The sequence below is a fragment of the Tinamus guttatus genome, unplaced genomic scaffold, assembly GCF_059628265.1.
Source record: "Tinamus guttatus ecotype Peru unplaced genomic scaffold, ASM5962826v1 Tinamus_guttatus_pri_ptg000676l, whole genome shotgun sequence".
In the NCBI taxonomy this organism is placed as follows: domain Eukaryota; kingdom Metazoa; phylum Chordata; class Aves; order Tinamiformes; family Tinamidae; genus Tinamus; species Tinamus guttatus.
This window is the reverse complement of record NW_028289210.1, coordinates 745,484-765,940: the sequence shown is the minus strand read 5'-3', so window position 1 is coordinate 765,940 and position 20,457 is coordinate 745,484. Positions and strand designations below refer to the sequence as shown.

Below are 20,457 nucleotides of genomic sequence, written 5' to 3'. Positions count from 1 at the left end.
AGCAGACCCTCTCCCTGGAGCTGTGGTCAAGAAGAGATGGTCACAAACCTGAAGCAGGGAAATTCCAGCTGTGTGTGAAGGAACGAAGTGCTTGTGATGAATATCAGCACCGCAGCGGGTACCTGGAGACGCCAATGCACCCTTACCCTTGAAAATCCAAAATTAACTGGACAATTCCTGAGCAACCTGATCCGCGCTGCTCTGAAGAGGTGGTCAGGACAAACGAGACTGCCATGAAAAATGTCAAAAGCAGCAACTGAGGAAGTTACCTGCAAGTCTGATCTTCTGAACAAGGATCTTCTCACGCTACGAGTCCTGAGCTTATGTAAACTCCAATTTAGGTTTCGATAATTAGCTCCACCAGTGATTATTACCAATATGCCACATTCCACAGAATATCCAGCTATGGGGGATCTCTGCCAACCTCCTGCAGCCACTATAGCAGCCAGTTTTCCACTCCCCTGACCTGTTTGGTTACTGCGGGACTAAATGCCCTCCTGCTGTTCTCACAATGTAGAATTAAATTCCCAGTTGCGTCCTTTTGTCCTGTCCTGCAAGATCAGTTGATGGGGTCTGAACAAGTAGAGTGTAGGTTTTTGGCTGGAAACCAAGAGACAGCAAGCCAGAAGCACAAATTCAGGAATGCGACTACTTAGAGAAAAATGTATCAATTGAAGCTTCAAGAGCCGACAACCAAGCTGCTGCAGCCAGCAACTCTTGCCTGCCTTGACATTTGAAAAGTAAACAAAATCCCAAATAGCACTGTGTGTACAAGATGATGGGAACCAAGGCTAATGAAGAGCACAGCTGGGCTGACTTTACCAGGACATTTACACAGTTGACATTTCCATGATCATCTTGTGAGAAAAGGTTTTGCCTTTTTTTTTTAATGTGTTCATTATTAATATGACAATAAATCAATAGCCTTCTGAAGTAATTGAAAGCTAGAGGATAAGGGTGAAGAAAATGCAACAGTAAGTCCACACTTCTGAAAGATTAAAATGAACAGTTGCTATGAAGTGCACCAAGCCTTGGCTATCAAGGCTGAAATCCAGAGCGAGCAGAGTAAACTTAAGGAGAGGGAACAAAAAGGGAAGAAAAGGAAGAAGGGATAGATGAAAAGTTGTCATGTTGCATACACTTAGTCTTGACTTCAATTGTGGTCACGGATTTTTGATCTTTGGATGTGCAAAAAATAACCCGCAGCAAAACACCTTCTAGCAACCCACTTAAAAGGCTAGACAATCATGGGGACAATTGCAAGACAAGGACATGAGGCTACTCAAAGGCACTTAGAGGGCTAAGGCAGCACGCACGCTCCCGCCGAAGGGCACAGCCCGAGGAGAACACAGCCCCGCACACCAGGGCCGCGGCGAGCTCTGAATCACACCAGATGCTGAGGGAAGAGTTCAGATGCTCACAAGTCTGGGAGGAGAGACCAATATTAAAAACATCTGTTTCATTGTCTGCATTTTTTGCTGCTGTATCTGACCAGGACCTCAAAAATCAACATTCAGAATACCCGCATGAACATGAAATTAGACAGAAAAGCACCTTCCAATAATTTATATGTGTGTGTGTGTATATATGCATATGTGTAATATATATATATTTGTTTTAGAAGGGGGAATCAGCCTCCCCATGTAGCTGTTAGCAACAATGACAGGAAAAGGCTTCCAGATGACTCCAAGCTGCTGATTCAGAAGTTTGCCTTACAAGGAAGAAAACTGTCAGGCGTGGCTAGAGCCTGCTGCTGGAGAAAGCCCAGATTCCGCCCGAGCCTCAAGCGCACGCGGAACGCTTAGCGCGAGCGCTCGGCAGCAGTCTGGCAGCGCTGCTGCGGACTAACCTTCTCACTCATTCCACTGGAACTTCTGATTTTCCGTCTCCCCAAGGAGATTAGAGCAGTTGATATAAATAAGTGGAGATCTAATCTGTTGCTGCTACAGTCGCCTAACAGTAGCATTAACATTGCATTCAGTAGCATTAACATTGCTTTTTGCAATACTACCGCTCTTGGGAATTTATTTTTCTTCTTACGATCACCAGCCTGAAGGCTTTCAGAATCTCATTGGCTATATTTCCTCAGGTGCTACTGAATATGGAGTACTTAAATAAAATTAAATCCAAGTCAAACCTTATTTTATAATTTACAACATGCACTTTTCCTTTTTCCTTATGGGTGGGAATTATTTATGACCTGGATCAGAGATATCTTTCCACCTGTGGCCCTAGACAAGGAACCAGATGGCACAGATCATCTTTTCCAGGCATACTAGACAGTCTTTAGAATGGACCTATTAATGCACAGGAGAATAAGAACAATGAGTTACAATGAGAAAACGTCAAAGTAAAGAAGCCATGAACATGTCTACAGATGCCTAAATTAGGGGTAGTCATCCTAAAGACAGTAAAAAGTTTCACTGTCAAATTCCATGCTGCTGACTACAGCTCTACTGACAAGTCAGCTCTGAAAGAGACTGCACTTAAGCCCTCATTCCCACTCCCTCAAGCCTGTCTGCCCATTCCTTACATGGGGAAAGGAAGCTTGGGGCAGCAGAGATCTGGCTAGACAGGATTTTTCTCATGCTTTCAAAGAGATGCCACCTAACTTCTTGAAGTAATGCAATATCCACAAGCAAGAGAAAGAAGCACAGAACCACCCAGCATTGCAAGAGTCCTCCGCCTAGCCCCTGTAAGAGGCAGCATGTACAGCCTCCATACACTGCCCGTAAAGCAGCAGAGCTCACGGGATGGTCACGGGCTTTTGCTTGTTCTCCTAAGGCAACAGGAGAGCCCCTGGACGGCTGCAGTGTACTAGGCAGAAGTCCTAACTGCACTTCTCTGTGACAGCCCATGCAAAGAAGAACTCACAGATTGGCCTGAAGCATCACAAAAATTTGGGAAAAAAAAAATCTGTCCAGTACGTATTAAAACTCAAAGTGATCAATATTCTGGAGAAAGAATTAATTTACATGAAGAACACTGCATATTCCCCCCCACCAAAAAGAAAATTTCTAAGAAAAAAATATGCTATTCTGTTATTTGTGACATCTCTAAGTCTCTAAGAACTCTTAAGCCTAATGGCCAATTTCAAAAGTAATACAGGACCAGAGGTCTCCAGAATTATTCGGCTCCTAGGAGATTTTATAAAGAGGCAGCCATGCAGAGAAGGGATAGCCTCTAAGCAACTACTGAGAGAAACCACAACCACAATCCTTACAAAGCGTCGGGAAACCCGGATGGAAACTCCTTCTTGAAGCAAACAAAATCTCAAGGCTCTGCTGCTCTTGTAACTGCATGACTTTTTCAAGGGGATAAGAAAACAAATTTAAATAAATAAAGTAGTAAGAAGGGTCATCTCGTATATGCATACATATATATTAGCATGTGTTTGTGCTTGTTTGTGTACATATACATATAAATGCACACATAAAAATATCTGAACTGTAAATGCACATCTTGCTATACATTACACATTCTGCATGAAAAGGAAATAACAAAAAAACATAGCTGCTTCTGGACCGTCTGTGATGCCAAGACTTCTCTTTCCTTCAAGTGAGACTCTCCCACTTTATTTTTCTTTAACATGACTGATATGTACAATTTGACCAGGAATTCAGGATTAAGTCTGCATTTTCCCGCAGGTAAAATACCCACAGATTGGTTAGAGCATCCACTGACCAGGGCAGAAACAAGAACAAGGACAAGCCTTGGGAAGAAGAAAAGCTCTTTTCCTATTCGAAAAGCATCAGCAAAAAAAGAAAACAAACACATGAAAATCGAGAAGATAACAGAATTTATTTGCAATGGGCCCTTCCAGAGGAAGAAAAAACCTCCTGTAGAGCAACCATGCAGTCCTTCCCTTTCTTTAAGGCATCAACAGGGAGAGCCAACAGGCCAAGCATTTCCGTCTCTTTGCAAGGGCTGATGTCTGTGCTGGGCTATTTGCATGCTGATGCATCTAGGCTCTCAGCAGAGAGCTGCTGCTGCTGCAACCACTTTGGAAAGCCTGTTAACCTGCTCTAATGACCATCTGCTGACCTCGGAGGTACATATGCTTCCTTCGTATCCTTCCTTCAGAGTCGGTCCCCTCATGCTCTCTCATTTTCTGCTTTGTGAGTAACTGGGGTGCTTGGTCCACAGCTTCTGGGCAGTATCCGACACAGTGAAGACTAATATACAACTAGGGCTCTGTGGTAACGTTTACTTTGAGAACAGTTGCTTTTTTTTCCCCTCCATACTAGCCAGGATATCTTGTTTTCCCAAGAGCATGCAAATTGTAGGAGAAATCAAACTTATTTCCTTCTCGGCCTGAGGATCAAGCAGGTATCCCCATAGGCTTTCTCCCAACAGTATCATTGCTCCCCAGTAAGCAGCATGCCTATCTCCTGAACTACTGTGACTGGAAAAAGAAAAGCTATGACCTAACAGACTGGAAAACACACTGCTTAAAATTCAAAAGCTAAACATTTTTATTTCCACTCCCTAAATCCTTAATCTTATGAGCAACCAACTATGCATGGGGCAATTTTAAATGCTTACAGAAGCATCATCAGAAACAATCCATCAACTTTTTTTTTACCGCTGCCTTTCTGCTATGTAGAAAGACCCTAACAGTAATTTTTAATCATAAGCAAAAGTAATGCAGAAACCATTATTGTGGATTTCTGTGGCAGGGAAAATATTTCTGTTAAGTTCCAAAGAAAGCAACTAGTTTCTTCAAGTGTACGAAGGGGACTCTTCTGTACACAGCTGAAACCGCGTGCGCCCTAATTATTTTCTTTGGCTTGCCTCAGCCATTTGTTACTTCTTCAAATGTGCGCGAAATAAAATATTTGGTTGGTTAAGAATACCCAGACTTCAGAGCCTTCTTTTGGCTATCTAGAAAAGGTAACGGCTCGGGAGGCAGCGCTCATGGCTGCTCCGCGGCGCGTGTAACGGAGCCCTGCTGCTCACATGCCCTTCTCCCCAGGCCAGCGACCGCGCCGACCTGCTGGGGCGCACGTGCAAGGAACGCAAGGCCTGCAAACCTCAGGAAAGTCCTCCTCAAAAATTCTGGGCCCCTTTAACTTCAGCGCGCGTCCTTCTGGGCTGGCACGTCAGTAGTCAAAGCTCTAATCCCCTCCACCCAGGGCTTACGGGAATTCAGAAGAGAAGGGAGGCAGGAAACGCGGCTGGCAGGATGCCCCAGGGAACAGGGAAAGAGGCGAACAAGATAAAAAGGGTTAAAGGAAGCTCTGGGCCTCTTCTGGCAAGACCCAGACTCTGAAGAGTCGTTTTCAGTAAGACCTTCCCAATGTCAATTACTGAAAGTCACAGGGAAGAAAGAAATTATCAGGCTACAATATTAGTTTAGTTTTTTTTTCTGTTTGCTTTTCCAAAGTACTCACCTATGCATTTTGTATATAATTATGCATACAGCTGGGATTTAAACCATATTTTAGAGAAAGTAAGAAACAAAACCCAACTTCACCAGTAAGTCCTGGAAGAACAAGTTAAGATAGAGCAAGAGACTATTTTTTTGTGTCTGTTTTTTTTTTTTTTTTTGGGCCAAGCATGACAGAAGAATTTGCACACTGGAGCCTTTTAACATTTTAAGAAATAATGGAAGTAATTTAGTGCAGTCAGTAAGAAGCCTTCTGTTCATAGGAAACATGCAAGGTACTCCACAGAAAGGAAGACTTCCCTTTCTTCTGTTTAGTTTTTAAGGCTACACATTGATAAGTACTGTTTCCTGAAACAAACAGCCCTCAAACTAGATGACAAAAAGATGAACACAAGAAGAGTTGTATTGCTCTACAAAAGCAATGCGCAACCATATAAGACCTCTGGCAGCTATAACACTAACCCTGTTCTAGCTACATTTAAATAGTAATTCTGTCCTGCTAAAAAAAAATGCCGTGTCCCTAAGCAGGACTATTTAGCGCATGGACTTCAACATAATGAAGGCTGTAACTTTATAGGGAGTTGGAGCAGCCTGCAGTACCGTGAGCGGTGCATTCCTGAAACTCTCCTATAGCACTGTAATGTCAACAGAAAAGGCTGAGCGCTGATGTAATGTCTGAGGGCATGCCAGAGTCAAGACACTTTTTGTTTGATTCACAGGGTACAAGTTACTTCGCCCCACCCCTCCCCCATCCTTTTTTTTTTTTTTTTTTTTTTTAAAGCAGGCACTAACCAGTCGATTTTACAGCTAACAAGCATTACAGCTTCAAATTATCTACACAATAAAGAAGGAGAACAAGCTGATAGCACTCAGCATTGCGACACAGACAAGAATTCTTGTCAAAAGCGAAAAAGCTTTTGGTCTATTTTAGTTCGGGTTTTTTTTTGTTTTTCCCTACTGCTCGTGACCTGATCCCTGAGGCTCACACACTCAAAAAGGAATTTGGGCAACTAAAGTCCTTTAATATTCCCTTTGCCCTCAGGCCCAAGAGGATATTTTCCATATTAGTCTGTACAGTCAACCGGGAACTAAAAAAACCCTGGTTTTGAAACAACATTTCCCAAATTCTAACACAGATGAGAAGAATCGGAGCTCCCCCTGTATCCTCAGGCACCTTGAGATTCTCACACATTTCATAGATCAGATACAAACCAAGAGATGCGCACAACAGGGTAAAATCAGTGAGAGCTAGGTGCATAATAAGCAGCCTTTGAGAATCAGAGCCCAGATGCCAGCATCCGCAAGATGAACAAACCACAAATTGTGAATAAACCTCTAGAGCGAGCTGAGGGAGCGGGCAGCAGGAGGCCGTGCCTGACCCCTCCAGCCTGTCCTGTCCTTGCCCCCTTCCACAGCTGCAGGACTCAAGTGGGCTCCTGGACAAGGCTGAGCTCATTCATCTGCCAACATCAAAGCTCCGAACAAAGAAGGGGAAAATAGGTGGTGAGAGAATGAGGTCATTGCATCCATGACACAGACAAAAGGCAGAATTCTGAGAGGAGCAAATAAAGGCAATCATAAATGGGTACAAATGAAGCACCCAGCTAAACGTTTTCTGTCAGGCTTTGGTAGCAATAAGAGACAAGGCAAGTCTCACTGGGCATTTCTAGGAAAAGTATTTGCATATATTGTTTGCTGCTTTTCAAATCAGGTTCACAAGGCCAAGGGTAATAATGCTCTTGAAGAAAAACAACTGTTTGCAAGGGCACAAAGCAGCTCTTCACCCTCAAAACCCCTATCACTTAGCTCTTGCCACAGCCCACAAACCCCAAATAAGCTGAAAGAATTCAAAACAGTTTAACCACTTTACTTCATTTTATCTTAAAATTAAAGTTTCACCAAGATTAACAGATGAAACTGCAGTTTTTGTTCCCTGAAGCATCAAGCATCGAATTCTTTGCTAGAAGGTTTCAATCTACTTGCAAAATAAGTGTTTTAATGCAACTAGCAGGGATGAGGATCACTTACAGGAAGCTCCCCTCTTAAGTGACAGAAGTCAGAAGTTTTGGATCTAGCTTCGCTTGAGCAGCTATCACAACCTATGGGTGGCTAAAGAAGGAATATTAGAAAGAAGTCTGTAATTTGTGCAAAGAAATTGTATTAGCTGAACTTAAAGACGAGCATATACACACATCCACTTGTCACAGCATTATGGGAACTTAAGTATTGAATTTCTTAAAGTGTATGAACTCTAAGAGCACTTGTAAATTGCGTGCTCGCTATTCAGGATATGTTCATTTTAGTCGTGCTTGCTGTTAGGGATATGTTCATTTTTGTCATACTATAATCTGAAAGCTCTACTTTGAACACGAGGTTATTTACCTTCTCTGTAGATTTTCATCACTGTGTTATAGTGAGATTCTTCAGACAAATACTGAGCACTTCAGACTAAAAGCTGAGGCTTTTTAAACCTTGATGGTCATGATTCACACAAAAATCTTCCACGAATAAACTGCTTTCTATGTCCAAACATCAGTTGAACCTCACAGCTCGCAAAGGAGATTTCTCACCCACCCTCCTATTGCTTCCTTACATCCCATTCAAACACTTGCCAGATACCTGGGAGAGTCAATTTAAGCCACTAACCCTGAAAAAGAAGTTTCCAGGTCAGGAAGGAGCTCAATGAAATACCTTGCATCATGTATGCCTCCGCTGGACCAGAAAGGCCTCCTTTCAGCAGTTCTCTTTTTCTCAAGTGCACTCTAAGTACTGATGAGTTAGGCATATGTCTTTTCTTGTTAGGATTAAAACACAGAATCTAATGCAATTTTATCCAATGAACAAAATGTGCAGACAGTACATAATACTTTTTGAATACTGACTGTAACTTCAGAAAAGATTACTAGGTCCTGCACAAAGCACTATGAACTATTTAAGAGAGCTTAGAAGAGGGAAAAGATTGAATCATCAGGTTAACACGCATGAAAAGAAAAACTACAGAAGGATAAAATCAGAATACCAGTAAGAACTATATTATGCCCAAATCTCTTCAAATGCTCCCTGCAAAAAAAGCCCAAGTCCACACAAAGTTTTGTTCCTATAAAGGAATATGAGCAAGGATTTCTATGAAGCTCAGCAGGGACTTTGAATAGATTTCAAAAGACAAGAATTCTTTATTAAAGCAAATTATAGCAAGATTAAAAAGAAATAAACAGGACTAGGAGAGATTGGATTAAGTTGGAACCCTTTTCCTGTGCTTTTTGTGAGTGAATTCTGATTTTGGAAAGAAATGTTTTATAAACATTATTTTACATTCATAAACTTACAAAACTAGTGTGCTTCTCTTTTTGTTAACAGGATAATTCGCAAAAAACATTCTGCAAGTTTCCCACTCATCTTGCATATCTTGGAATAGGTTCCAAGTCTGACCTTTTCTAGATTCATCTGAAACCAGAATTGGGCTCTCTGTAAAAGACAGTCCCTAAAGACTATCCAAATAGTTGGCAATCTAAACCAGCCAAGTCTCACATTACTGGACATTTTGGGACATGCACAGTTATACTACTGCTTTGCAGTTCCTGTGAGTGCCACTTTTTTTTACCCTCCTGTAGGAAAACTGTCTTTACAAGTATAAGCACCTACCAACATACATCTCTCCAATATTCCATATTAAACCATATCTTTACTCTTAACTTGTTATAGTATTTCCAGCTCATTAGTAGCACCACGTGCTACTTCTTAGCTGATCAAAAAGTCAGGTGAAAGACTATCAAGTTTAGGGAGAAAAAAAAAAAAAAAGCATACTTCTGAAGCACAGCGTCAGTCTGATGCAAACGACTATATTCCTGATTTGAAAAGTGGAATGACAAACACTTAAGGCATTTTTTTCCTAGTTTTTACATATTAGATAAGAAGCTGAATTATTGTCAGTATGTACATAAGCCTACTTTAACTCCAGAGGATGAAAACAGCGTCATTTTTAGGCTGACTACATGATGCACTTGAGGTCAGCAGCACTTTTTTTTCCCCCTAAGCAACAGAGATGTTTGTCATTGTAATTCTTCTGATATTTTACTGTTTCAGTATTTTGTTTTCTTTCTCTCCCAAACCATGTAAAACTCAAAAGCAACACACGGCACATACCTCCCCCCATGCCCATTAGTCACATTGCTCAGGTCAGTGACGCAAATGCATTTCCTGCTTATAATCTGAAAGAAGCTCAACTCTGCCTCCTGCAGCAGCAACAGAATTAAGGAACAATTCTTATTGCAGAACTGTTATTCATGACAGCATAGAAATTTTCCGATCTTAATTTTGTGGTGCTGTAGCTTGAAAAGACATCCTTAAACATCCTTAGCGGTTATTAAATACAGCCATCTAAAGACAACGCTCAGCTCTAGCAACATGCAAACTACTGTCAGTCACTCTGAGGGGCCCATTTCTTTGTGACTGGCAAAAGGGACCGAGACCTACCACAATAGGGCAGCAAATTTCCTCACAGGACACCAAACTATAAGGACTTACCAGATCCAGTAGTTTATGATTAATGAAGAAATATTACAAAACCAGAATTAAGAACTTTCTACATCCAAATTTATAAATATTTTGGTTTTGTGGGATTGCCTCTCTTGCTTTTAAAAGCAATATGAAAATGAAAGATGTTTCCTTATCATACCTGGATAATACTAATTCATGGTGCTACTACCATATTAAATGGGCTTAAAAAGCACATACTTTTACATTCTACATTTACTTTACAAAAGTAAATACATTTATTGTGAATACCAACTTCCAAATATTAAACCACATTCATGAGGTACTCATGAGACCACATTTGAAGAGGTAAAATTTGTGTGTTTTACTAGGTATTTTTCTTCTTTCAAAGTCTGCAATACAAAACAGTTTCCAAGCAAAACAGATAAAACTACGCAAGCCCTGTCTCCTTTTTTTAAATCTTCTGAATCAGGGAAAAACAAACAACATTATAGAGGTACCTTCAAACACTCACAGCAGCTCTGGAGACTAGGGACAGCCTCACTTGCTAATTACCTGATCACGATCACCTGCAAAACAGCAGCTCTTCATGGTGCAGGAGTTGAAGTACCCTTGGTTGTCAAACTGGAAGACAGGCAGTCGGCAGTGGATGTCATAGAGGACCGGCGGGAGGCGACGACGCAGCGCCAGGAGCTGCGTCCCGTTGCTGTTGAACCGCACGCTCATGGCGCTCTGAAGGGACAGATTCCCACCGTAGCGGAGCAGGGAACTGGGGGGGGGGGGGGGGGGGGGGAGAAAAAAAAAAAAAAAAAAAAAGCAACATGTGAGACAGGCCACCATGTGAACCAAGTCAAGGACGGAATTTTCTAATCCTGTTCAGTTTATTCCCGCCCCCCGCCTTCAAAGAGATAATTGATTCCTGAACATACTTTACTCAAAGACTAGATGACAAACTATTAAAATGCTAAGACTATGAAGTCTTCAGAAAGCCAAAGCTGATTTTCCTGTCTCTGTGAGAGTGGTTTTGTTAAAAGTAAATATATTTCCTGCACAGCAGCAAAATCTGACAGTAATCTTGAGCCTTAAAAAGGCTGTTCTTGTATTTCTTGAAGTTCTGGGACATCTGCATAAAGACTGACCATACCAGCACTCAGTTCTTTCTGTTCAGCTCCTGCCCTAGTCCAGCCAAGCCAACCTTTCCTCCTACCCTCCAGGCGTGGGCACTTTCTCCAACTGTAGATACTTAGACCATTATCTCATTCCTGTTTCTATTTACATCTCTACAGATCATCAAAGGATGTTTGGACTCCACAATCAGTTTCAGCTGTCCTAAAAGGCCATTTTACTAATAAGTTATCGCAAGAAAAGCTAAAATAAGACACTTAGCTAATCTCAGATTTGCTTCATCTACAAATATTGCCAAGTAGCCAAGACAATGGTGCTAACACGTGACACGTATTACCTAAAGCACTCACGTGGTCAAAATAGCTTGATTTCTTGCCCCATATAAGGGTGTGTGATCAGAGCTAAGCATAGCTTTTTTTTTTTTTTTTTTTTTTTTTTTTTTTAAATTCAGTTCTTACTAAAACTCAGGAGACAACAAAACGAAGGGCTATTTGCTTCCACACCATCTTCCTGAAAACAGTAACAGAATATGGAATTTGTCTCATTCAGGAGCTTGAAGAGAATCAAAACACATCTGAAAACCGGCTAGTACTATAGAGGGTTTCTGGTCTCTTCAGAGAGAGACTTGCATTCAATTTTTGTATGTTAAATAGTATTTGCATGGCAAAGACAACACAGAAGGAAGGTATTTTTTTTCCTGTTTTCTTCAGAGTGTTTTGAAAGGAGAAAATCTAGGTTTTGAAACCTCCTTAAGCAGTATAGGAGCCAGGTTTTGTTAACAGGTTTCAAGTAATCTCCCTCAAATCATGTGTTAAGAGCTGGGACTCTTGTGCAACTTCTGGACAAGGCAGGAAGGCCAGCACAGAAGCTGGAGATTCTAGGAGGAGGTTTATTCATTGATTTTAATGCCACATACGTTCAGATGTAGCTCTCTGCTCTAGCATTTGTGAGAAGTGAGTCACTCCGCATGGATAGAAAACCACATTCCTCACAGGTTGAGGCATGCACTATTACAAGAGATAGTTAAAAAACACCATTGTTCCTAAGCCAGAGTTAAGGAAAAACAAACAAAACAGAAGAGTCCACATAAAAATTTAGTACACTAGAAACAGACTGTCCTCTCCTCGATGTGCTTCAAATTGTCAAAGCCAGGGTGCCACAAACGAATCAGAAGTCACATTTTCAAAGCTAATTAGTAAGAACTTCAAGTTGGACACCAGGAATTCTTAACGCATGTTACTGTTTGGGTTTTTTTTTTTTTTTTTTGAGCAGCTATGCATATGCTTCTTATGTCTTGATGAATCTAAATTTCATCTACATGGGAACCCAACATAACTACCAGTGCTCAGTGCTATGACTGCCAGAGCAGCTTTAAGGGAAGGCACAAAGCTACGTGTCCAGGAACAGGAACAAGACAACGTGCCTTCAGGAACAGTGGTGACAGATCAGATCAGGTCAGTTTGTGTAGCTTCCCCTGTTTCATTATCACTTTGAGTCACCAGAAGAGATGATGACACCTGTGCTGCCACCTTCTCCTACTACCCACAAAGACCTGGGCAGAAAACCACACCAAGGCACTAATCTGTGTAAAAATGACCATCCAAAGAAATAAGCAGAACTAAGTTTTGTTCACAGCCATCCGCCCGCTCATCACACGGATCCCCGCTGGCAGCAGCACCAGAGAGGCGTCCCCAGGCCCGCGAGCGGCAGGGCCTGCGCTCCGCTTTCCCCTCCGCAGAGCCAACGCGGTCCAGTGCTTCCTCCTGCCCGAGCGCGAGCGCGCCGACCGGGTGCCCCATCCTCCCAATCCTTCAAGCACAGTTTCCATGGTTACTGTTATTAGACCCTGTCGGAAGTATTCCAAAATTTTCTTTTATAGTAATAGTAATGTAACGTTAAGCAGTTCCCACTCCACAGGTGTTTTCATAAGCTCCTGTAACAGTCAAAGGTACCAAACAAAACACTTTTCGGAGCTGAATCCCATATTGTGTTTCATGTTTCAGCAAATTTAAGGAAACAAAGCTCTACAAGAGTATTTTACTTCAGAAATGACCAAAAGAAAGAAAGACTAAAATTTTGGAGAATGTCATCATATACACGTAAGAGGACTAGAGCAGAGGAGCTGCATATTTAACACCTCTTGAAATCCCCAGTTTTGCCTGTCTCATACGCCACACAATTCAGCCAGACTTGCAGTAGAAACAGCTTGTGCTGTTCCTTGACCACAATGTCCGGCTCAAACTTAAAAATAAACAAGCAAACAAACAAAAAAACCCACAGTTTCTCAGTATCTTGCATCGTAAAATACTATTTTAGTTGCTCATGAAACAGTGAAATGAGCTTTAGAGGGGAAAAAAATGTCTAATAAGACTTCTAGATTATTCCATCTCCATCAAAACTGCAAGAAATTGACAGTATTAAACCATTTTTAAACCATTAACAATGCTTCATTAATACAGAAAAAGATGTCTGAATGAAGAAGCTCCAAAACCTTCAAATGCAGTAGAAAGGCTCATCTATTCTTCCCGTGTTTTTAGGTCAAGGAAGCTTTGGAATTAGAGAACTAGAGCTTTAACATTTTATTTATTTATTCATTTATTTTGAAGCAGAGGGAGGAGGAGGAAGTGGGGAAAGGAAGCTTGGAAGAGGCTGCAAGGGGAGAGCTGCGTTTAAGCATGTACAGCATTACAGTGCCTATTCCTGCTTTTCAGGTTGCATCATGGTGCTGTTTTCTCGCTTTAGCTTGTGATAGTTTAGGGTTTTCTGTTGTTCTTTAAAAGAAAAATATCCAGGGCAGTGTAGACATGTTTGGATATGTAGCTCATGTTAGAATTGCCCTTTCTGCCTGCTCCTCACTTCATGCAGCCTTCCTCTGCAAGGAATTTCAGAGGCATTTCGAAAAATATACTAATGCATCAGACTTAGCACTCCCAACTCAAAGACCCAGACCCTGACAGCCAGTGAGAAATCTGAGGACACTCGGAAAAGAGCATGTCTGATGGCAACAGGCAGCACCCGCTTTCAGCCACAGGCACTATCTCTGTGCATCCGGACTACTCTGAGACTTAGTCTGCTTCCAATCCAGCTCCCCCAGGCAGCAGAGGAATGCTGTTGTTGCCTACCAGCTCTGGAAGCAGTATAGAAAAAGACATACGTATTTATGGGGCTTTTTAAAAGAGGTCTTGCACAATTAAGAGAAACATTTAGTCCACAGCTGGAACAGGAAAACCCGAACACACGTGGAGGGGGAGCGAGCGGACAGCTCCGCGCAGCGCACCGTTTCTGTGGCCGGACACGCGGCACGGAGCGCTGCCTGGACGCCAGGGCAGCCACACCAAGGGGATCCAGCCCCGGAGCAGCAGCGCTAACGTGAGCGCACCCGCTCTGCCCCGGCCCTCGGCGGCCAGGATTGGCACCACTCGAGCGTCTCCTCTGCAGGGAAAGTCTGTACCTGCAGCAAGCTTCCCTGCGCTCCTTTTTTAACAAAGGAGGTGTTTCATCCTCTTTGGAAAAGTTGACTGCCTGATTAGTAACACAAGCTTAACTCGGGGTATTCAAACATTAGCTTGGCAACGTACAGGGGCCATTAAAACTGAAAGAACATCATAGTGCTTGGTAGAAGCAAAATAATGGTTCAATTTACTGCTGTCATGCTCACTGTTTAAATAGTGACTCCTGATAAGCTACAAATCTGACAATGAATGGAGTACAGTCCCCTATCCCTGGGAAATGAGCGTTATTTAAGAGAGAGAAGGAAGGAAGGAAGGGAGAAAGTGTTGATATCATAAACAGCAGTGTGTGAAACCAGCCTAATGAAAGAATGACCTTAAAAGGAAAAAATGAATTGAATGCTTGTAACTAATACACACCACTGCATGCGACCGTGTGTGTCAGCATTTCTGTAACCACTAAACTGAGGAAATTCTAACTGTGCAAAAAGAACCGGAATGAAACTTGGCAAGCAGGATCTCGGTCTGGAAAACTCTGCAGAAAGAGGGTTTTTATTCTGGGGGGAGAAAATTGTTTTGTGTAAACATGCACACCATTGTTCTGTATTCTGGAGCAAACAGACTAAGCAGAATTGATCAGTGATAGGAAAGCAAACACAGGCTGAATTAGCATGCGTGCCTTGTATTAAAATGTAGATTAAAATCCTTTCAGAATTTAAGACAGTTTGCTTTGAAAAGCAGATCAGCTGTGTCAAGGTGTTTAGGATTTCCCCCAGAATCGTTCTGAGGCACAAGCAAACATGAAGTCAGTCCTTCATCCTCTTAAGATTAAAAATAAATAAAGTACAATACCCATTCCCAATAATTTTGTAGCAATACCCATTATTTTGTCGCAATACCCATTATTTTGTCATAACAAGCTCATTATTCTAGAACCCGTTAGCAAAATTTCTCATAATATTACTATCTTTTCAAGAAATCTCTTGTTGAACTGCATCTCCCAGAATGCTCAACAGGAAGCAAAAGATTTTTGTGGGGCAGGAGAAGGGGAAAAGGGAGACTTTAAAGAATAGCCAAACGTCCAGCAAACACAGCCAGCCAGCTAAATCATCCTTTATTTTATTTTCCTCCCTTTTTAAGCCCTAAATTCTACGCTGTTCCATTATTCAGACTGTTAAGAAACAGCTCCTGGCAGGAGGATGCAGAGACTGCAGGAGAGATCAGTGGTGGGTCAAATTCAGCACAACAAAGATGAGTGGGTTTCACCAGATAACCTGCCAGATGAGATGCAAACACAGCCAGACATGGGAGGAGAAAATGACCTTTAGACAAAAGGAAGAGGCTGTAGCTGTTTCCCAAGTGGAGCGCACACAGAAGCCAGTGCAACACAAGGTTCCAGCTGCTGGGGAACACGACCCCAGAGAGTTAACCTGGGCACAGCGGTCGATAGGGCTTCGTGAAGAGTAAGCTCTATTCTCCCTCTTTAGGGTCTGTGCAAAAGCAGGGACGCGGCAAGGCCGCAGTGCCCTGAAACGTCTCTGTGCACGTGCTCTTGCATCGCGTTAGCAGAGCGCAATAGCTTCAGAGTCACTCTCTCACCCAAGCAAGAGACACGTGCCTCAAACGTGCAAACACGAGCCTCCTGGAGACTTATTCACCAAAGCTACACACGCTGCCAGCTTTAATGAAATTAAAGACAGCAGCAGCAATAAAGTTGGCCTTTTGAGATGAAAAGCAGACAGATCTAAGATGTTCCCACAAAAGCACATTCTAGTCTCGAACAGTAAAATTTTTGGCTTTTAACAGGAAAAAGACGGAATGCAAATTGTCATGTAAAGCAACTAAATGTGACTCCACACACAAATTTGTCTTATCAAATCAAGTTCACCAATTTCCTTTGGACTTTGGTTTCAAAAACTATTTTCCATGTCTAGTAAGAGGGATGAACTAGTGCTTTAGACCTCTTCTTTAGTAAAGGGGAGAACTAAGGGAATCTCTCCTTTGCATCCAATCAACCATTCCTAGAGAAAGAGAAATAAATCAATAACTCATAGTTCCTTTCTACTACCCTACTCAATGAAATAAGGTGCAAAAGTCAGTAGGGTAAGGCTTATGTGACCATAGTGCTATTTCCTTAAGAAAAGGAAAAAAATCTCAGCTTCTCTGAAATAGCAGATTACCATTTTATTTATATTTTTAAACCTGGATTACCATGCTAGCACTTTGCACTTTAAATTCTTGCCTTGGGAAGATCTTGGGAATCTCAAAACTAGCAAAAAGTATTAAACATCACAATGCTTCTGAGGTAGGCAATACACTTACGCCTTGATAAAGGAAAACAGAGTGCACAGAAGTCAATCAACAGACCCTATCAAATACTGCAAAACAAAATAAAACCTTCTCAACTTCATTTGCTGCATGAAACTACTTTTATTCTTGAGAATTATTAAGCTGGATACCACTTCTGCTTTTGGGCCCAAGCTGGAGAGCAAAGGCACAGTGCCTAGCTTACTTCAAGTGCCTTGCCAGAACCAAAGGCTAGTGTGGGGATGCTAGTAGGTGTGAAAGAGTTTCATCTTCAAGCCAGAAAATCCACAAGTTTCACATGGAGGATTGACTTTCAGATGGAGGATTGACTCTGCAAACAATACTGCGATTTTATTTAATGAAGGTTTTATAAAACTCTATTAAATCAAGACAGGAAAAGCTATGTAGAAGAGTCACAACCGCCCTATCTGAGAACTGAAACCAAACTACCTACAACTAAACATTTTTATTACACAAGTTGAAACTCAGTACTCCACAACCCAGGTGCAAGTCTGACCACCAAGTCTGGGGATGATAAAGGTCTTTCATTTTGTCATCAAAAAAACAAACAAACAAAAAAATTTCTTCAAAAGACTTCCAGTTTGCACATTGGTGGCCTAACCTGAATCCCTTCTACTGCAGGAAAGGTACCAGCCTACACAGAAAAAAATGAAGCTAAGCCCCCTATCCCAAGAGGGCCTCACACAGTTAGGCATAAAGCAGAACTGTGATAAAAAAACATATACATATAAAATAGAAGCCAAGTAAGGGGGCCCGTTTTATAGTACTGACAGCACTGGCAAGCCATAAGGGTGCAGAAGAGGGACTACAACACCTACCCCAAGCACTTGGATAAGAGGTGGTAACCAGCAGAGACTTCCACATTTTGCGAAGTACCTCTAGATTACCTGTAAGGCGGTGCCCATACGAATAGCAGAAAAGACCACTTGCTTCAGAATGAAAATATCCATTACTAAGTTGAGTGATCTACTTTAGGGTAGCACTTTTGCCTTTAGTAGAAAAAGAAGCATAGACTGATCTAAAATGGCAAGAATGGGCAGACATGAAGAGCGAGCTCTGTCCAGCAGAAAAAACGCTTGAGCATTAACATGCCTAAATTCCAGGTAACTGTCACACTCTCTTTGTCCAAAGTCTGAAAGGTTTATTTTAAAGTACTCTCCAAATCTGTCTTCAGTGGTCCCTACTTGAGACATAGATCACCTCTGATATTTCTGCCACCAAAGTAATCCTTTGATTTTGGCTAAAACATACAGAGAACAGTTTGGAATTTGTTTATAGCTGCATGAAAGTAAGGAAAAACCAAAGCAAAAGATAATCCCACAAGAAAAACGTACCTGCCATTCAAAGCTCCTTCTACACATCTTAAAGGTTCCCATAAAAGAATAATTCAATCTCCATTCAATATCCAACTTCGGCATTCAATTTTTCATAATGTAAAAAGGGAACTTAGAAGAAATATCAGAAAATAAATTGGAAGAGAGAATATCTTAGTTTAGCTTTTTGTGTTATGTGAGGTGCCTGTACCAAATTGAACCTGGTAAGAAAACATCAAATTCTAGCTTAAGACTCAAAAATAAGTTGAGCTGCCCCAGCAGCATAGAAGAAGGACAGACAAGAATGGCTACAAGTGTGAGGTGTATTTGCCAAGCTGGAGAGGATAAGTAGTTATTTCAACCACCTGAGGATGGTGTGACTGACCCATATGGGCAAGTGCTTAAACAGCACTTACAACTTGTTATATTTTAATCTAGCTCAATGACAGTTGGTTTAAGCAGTGTAAAAATAGAATTCACAACGAGTGGCTTGGTTGAAACTGACAAACTCGACAATGAAAACTGGTTGCCAGGATACACACACTTTTCCTGGGCTCACTAGTACAGAGCTCTGTGCAGGGAGGACTCGCAAAGGTCTCAAACGGGAACACGCGGCACGTTTTTATCGCACGGAAACAACTGAGGAGCTAGCTGCTGATTCGGTGACACAAGGCTCCTTCTTGTCCATCTCCAGGGGCACTGGCAATTCCAAAGCACATGCATTAGATGTGGTAAGTACTTTCCTTCCCCTACGCGAAAGGCCAAAATGCAAAGACAAGCAGAAATCTTAAGCCTCCACATTTTATTCCTTCCATCCCACTCTTGTTGGCATCATGTATTGCCCCATCAGAAACTTGAGTGGAAAAACCATTAAACAGTTGCAACCAAAGAAGCTACTTAGAAAGCAAATCTCCCAGTCCACCAATTCTAGCCTCTAAACAAGCCCAAATCTCATTGTCAGATAAAAACTCTGGAGTGCAAAATACAACAAATGGATTAAGATTGTTCCCGTGCAAGAATTGCAGAACTTTCCAACGCATCTGCGAGGCTACTACAGTAAATAGTGGTCTGGCACAAGGCCATCAATGATACCAGATCCCACCCTTGCATTTCCAGAAGGTTGATGTGCTTCAGCCAACACAACCAGCACCTTTTTGTTAGCACCCAAATAAAGCAGGAACATCTATGCATGAGAGTGAGCTCAGGGAGACATGCTGGAAAGAATCACACTCATCTATCAGTGTATGAACATGCTTCATAGAATAACAGCTATCTGAATTCCTCTGGTCTGATCCTGAAGGAACAAATGTTTTCCAGATATGAACTTAGAAACTAGAATTGACAATTATCAGACACCTAAACCTATCGACCTAGCTGAGGCTCTGGTTTTATGACCTTATATCATCTTCCCCCTCCATCACATGTTCTCCAAAGTTCTTTATTCCACAGCACATAAATATCACCCCTGGAACAGAGACACAGCTGCAAGTACTCATCACCTTCCTCCTCTCCCTGCCCCTTCCCCTCCCACCTGAGAGGAAGAAAACAAACAGATAGACAAAAAAAAAAAAAAAAAAAAAACAGCACCATAAGCCATCCATCTATTCCAGGGATATTAACTACCTCTCTGCCATCAGGAGAGTCTGTTTGACACACACCTGCCTGAACTCTTTAAAAACACCTTCTCAGATGGCCCATAGGTCTCACAGCTACCACTTCTATTTCAAACCTGACCAAGGCTTGTGAACCTGTAAGCTTTCTGTCAGCATGTCCATATCGTGTAAAACACCTACAGACTTCTGACTATGTCCTTACATTACCATGGCTATAGGGAGATTCCATACTCCTTCACCATACAGAGAAGTCTCATACACTCAGTCAGGTCAGAATTCAAGTGTTTTGTTGTTGTTGTTGTTTTGTTTTTAAATAGCCAATAACTACTTTGATCTCAATAGCTTACAGATTAGTTGAGAGGGAGGCAGAGGAGAAAAAAAGAAGAAAAAAAAAGGCACACAGGAAAAGAACAAACTAAGGAGATAACTACCATGCTTTCTTAGGGGAAAGAAAAAACACATTTTGATTCCTGGAAAAGGAAGGAGGTGGGCATTAGGCTGGGAGGGAGAGGTGAGGGGAGCCAGGGGAAACCCTTTTGAGGTAAAGGGCCTGAAAATACCTGTTTAATATTTAGCTACTTATTTGAATACCTGCATAAATATGATGCGAAGAGTCGCCCCCACCAAGTCCCTAGCAGCAGGTACCAGCACAGTGCAGCGTATGCCCCATCTAGTGGCACAGCGGCCTCACAGCAGCCTCATTCATCAGGAATACGTTTATTTTTAAGGTTTGTTTTTAAAGAACA

At 41.8% G+C, this 20,457-nt stretch overlaps 1 protein-coding gene across 1 annotated transcript in view; it reads right to left on the bottom strand.

Moving 5' to 3' along the window:
- DCAF5 (DDB1 and CUL4 associated factor 5) overlaps positions 1-20,457 on the bottom strand; it is a 60,309-nt gene that overhangs the window by 19,722 nt on the left and 20,130 nt on the right. The window contains exon 6 of the mRNA XM_088536540.1: positions 10,439-10,652. Coding sequence (XP_088392666.1) covers positions 10,439-10,652 — 214 coding nt within the window. The remainder of the gene's footprint in view (positions 1-10,438; positions 10,653-20,457) is intronic.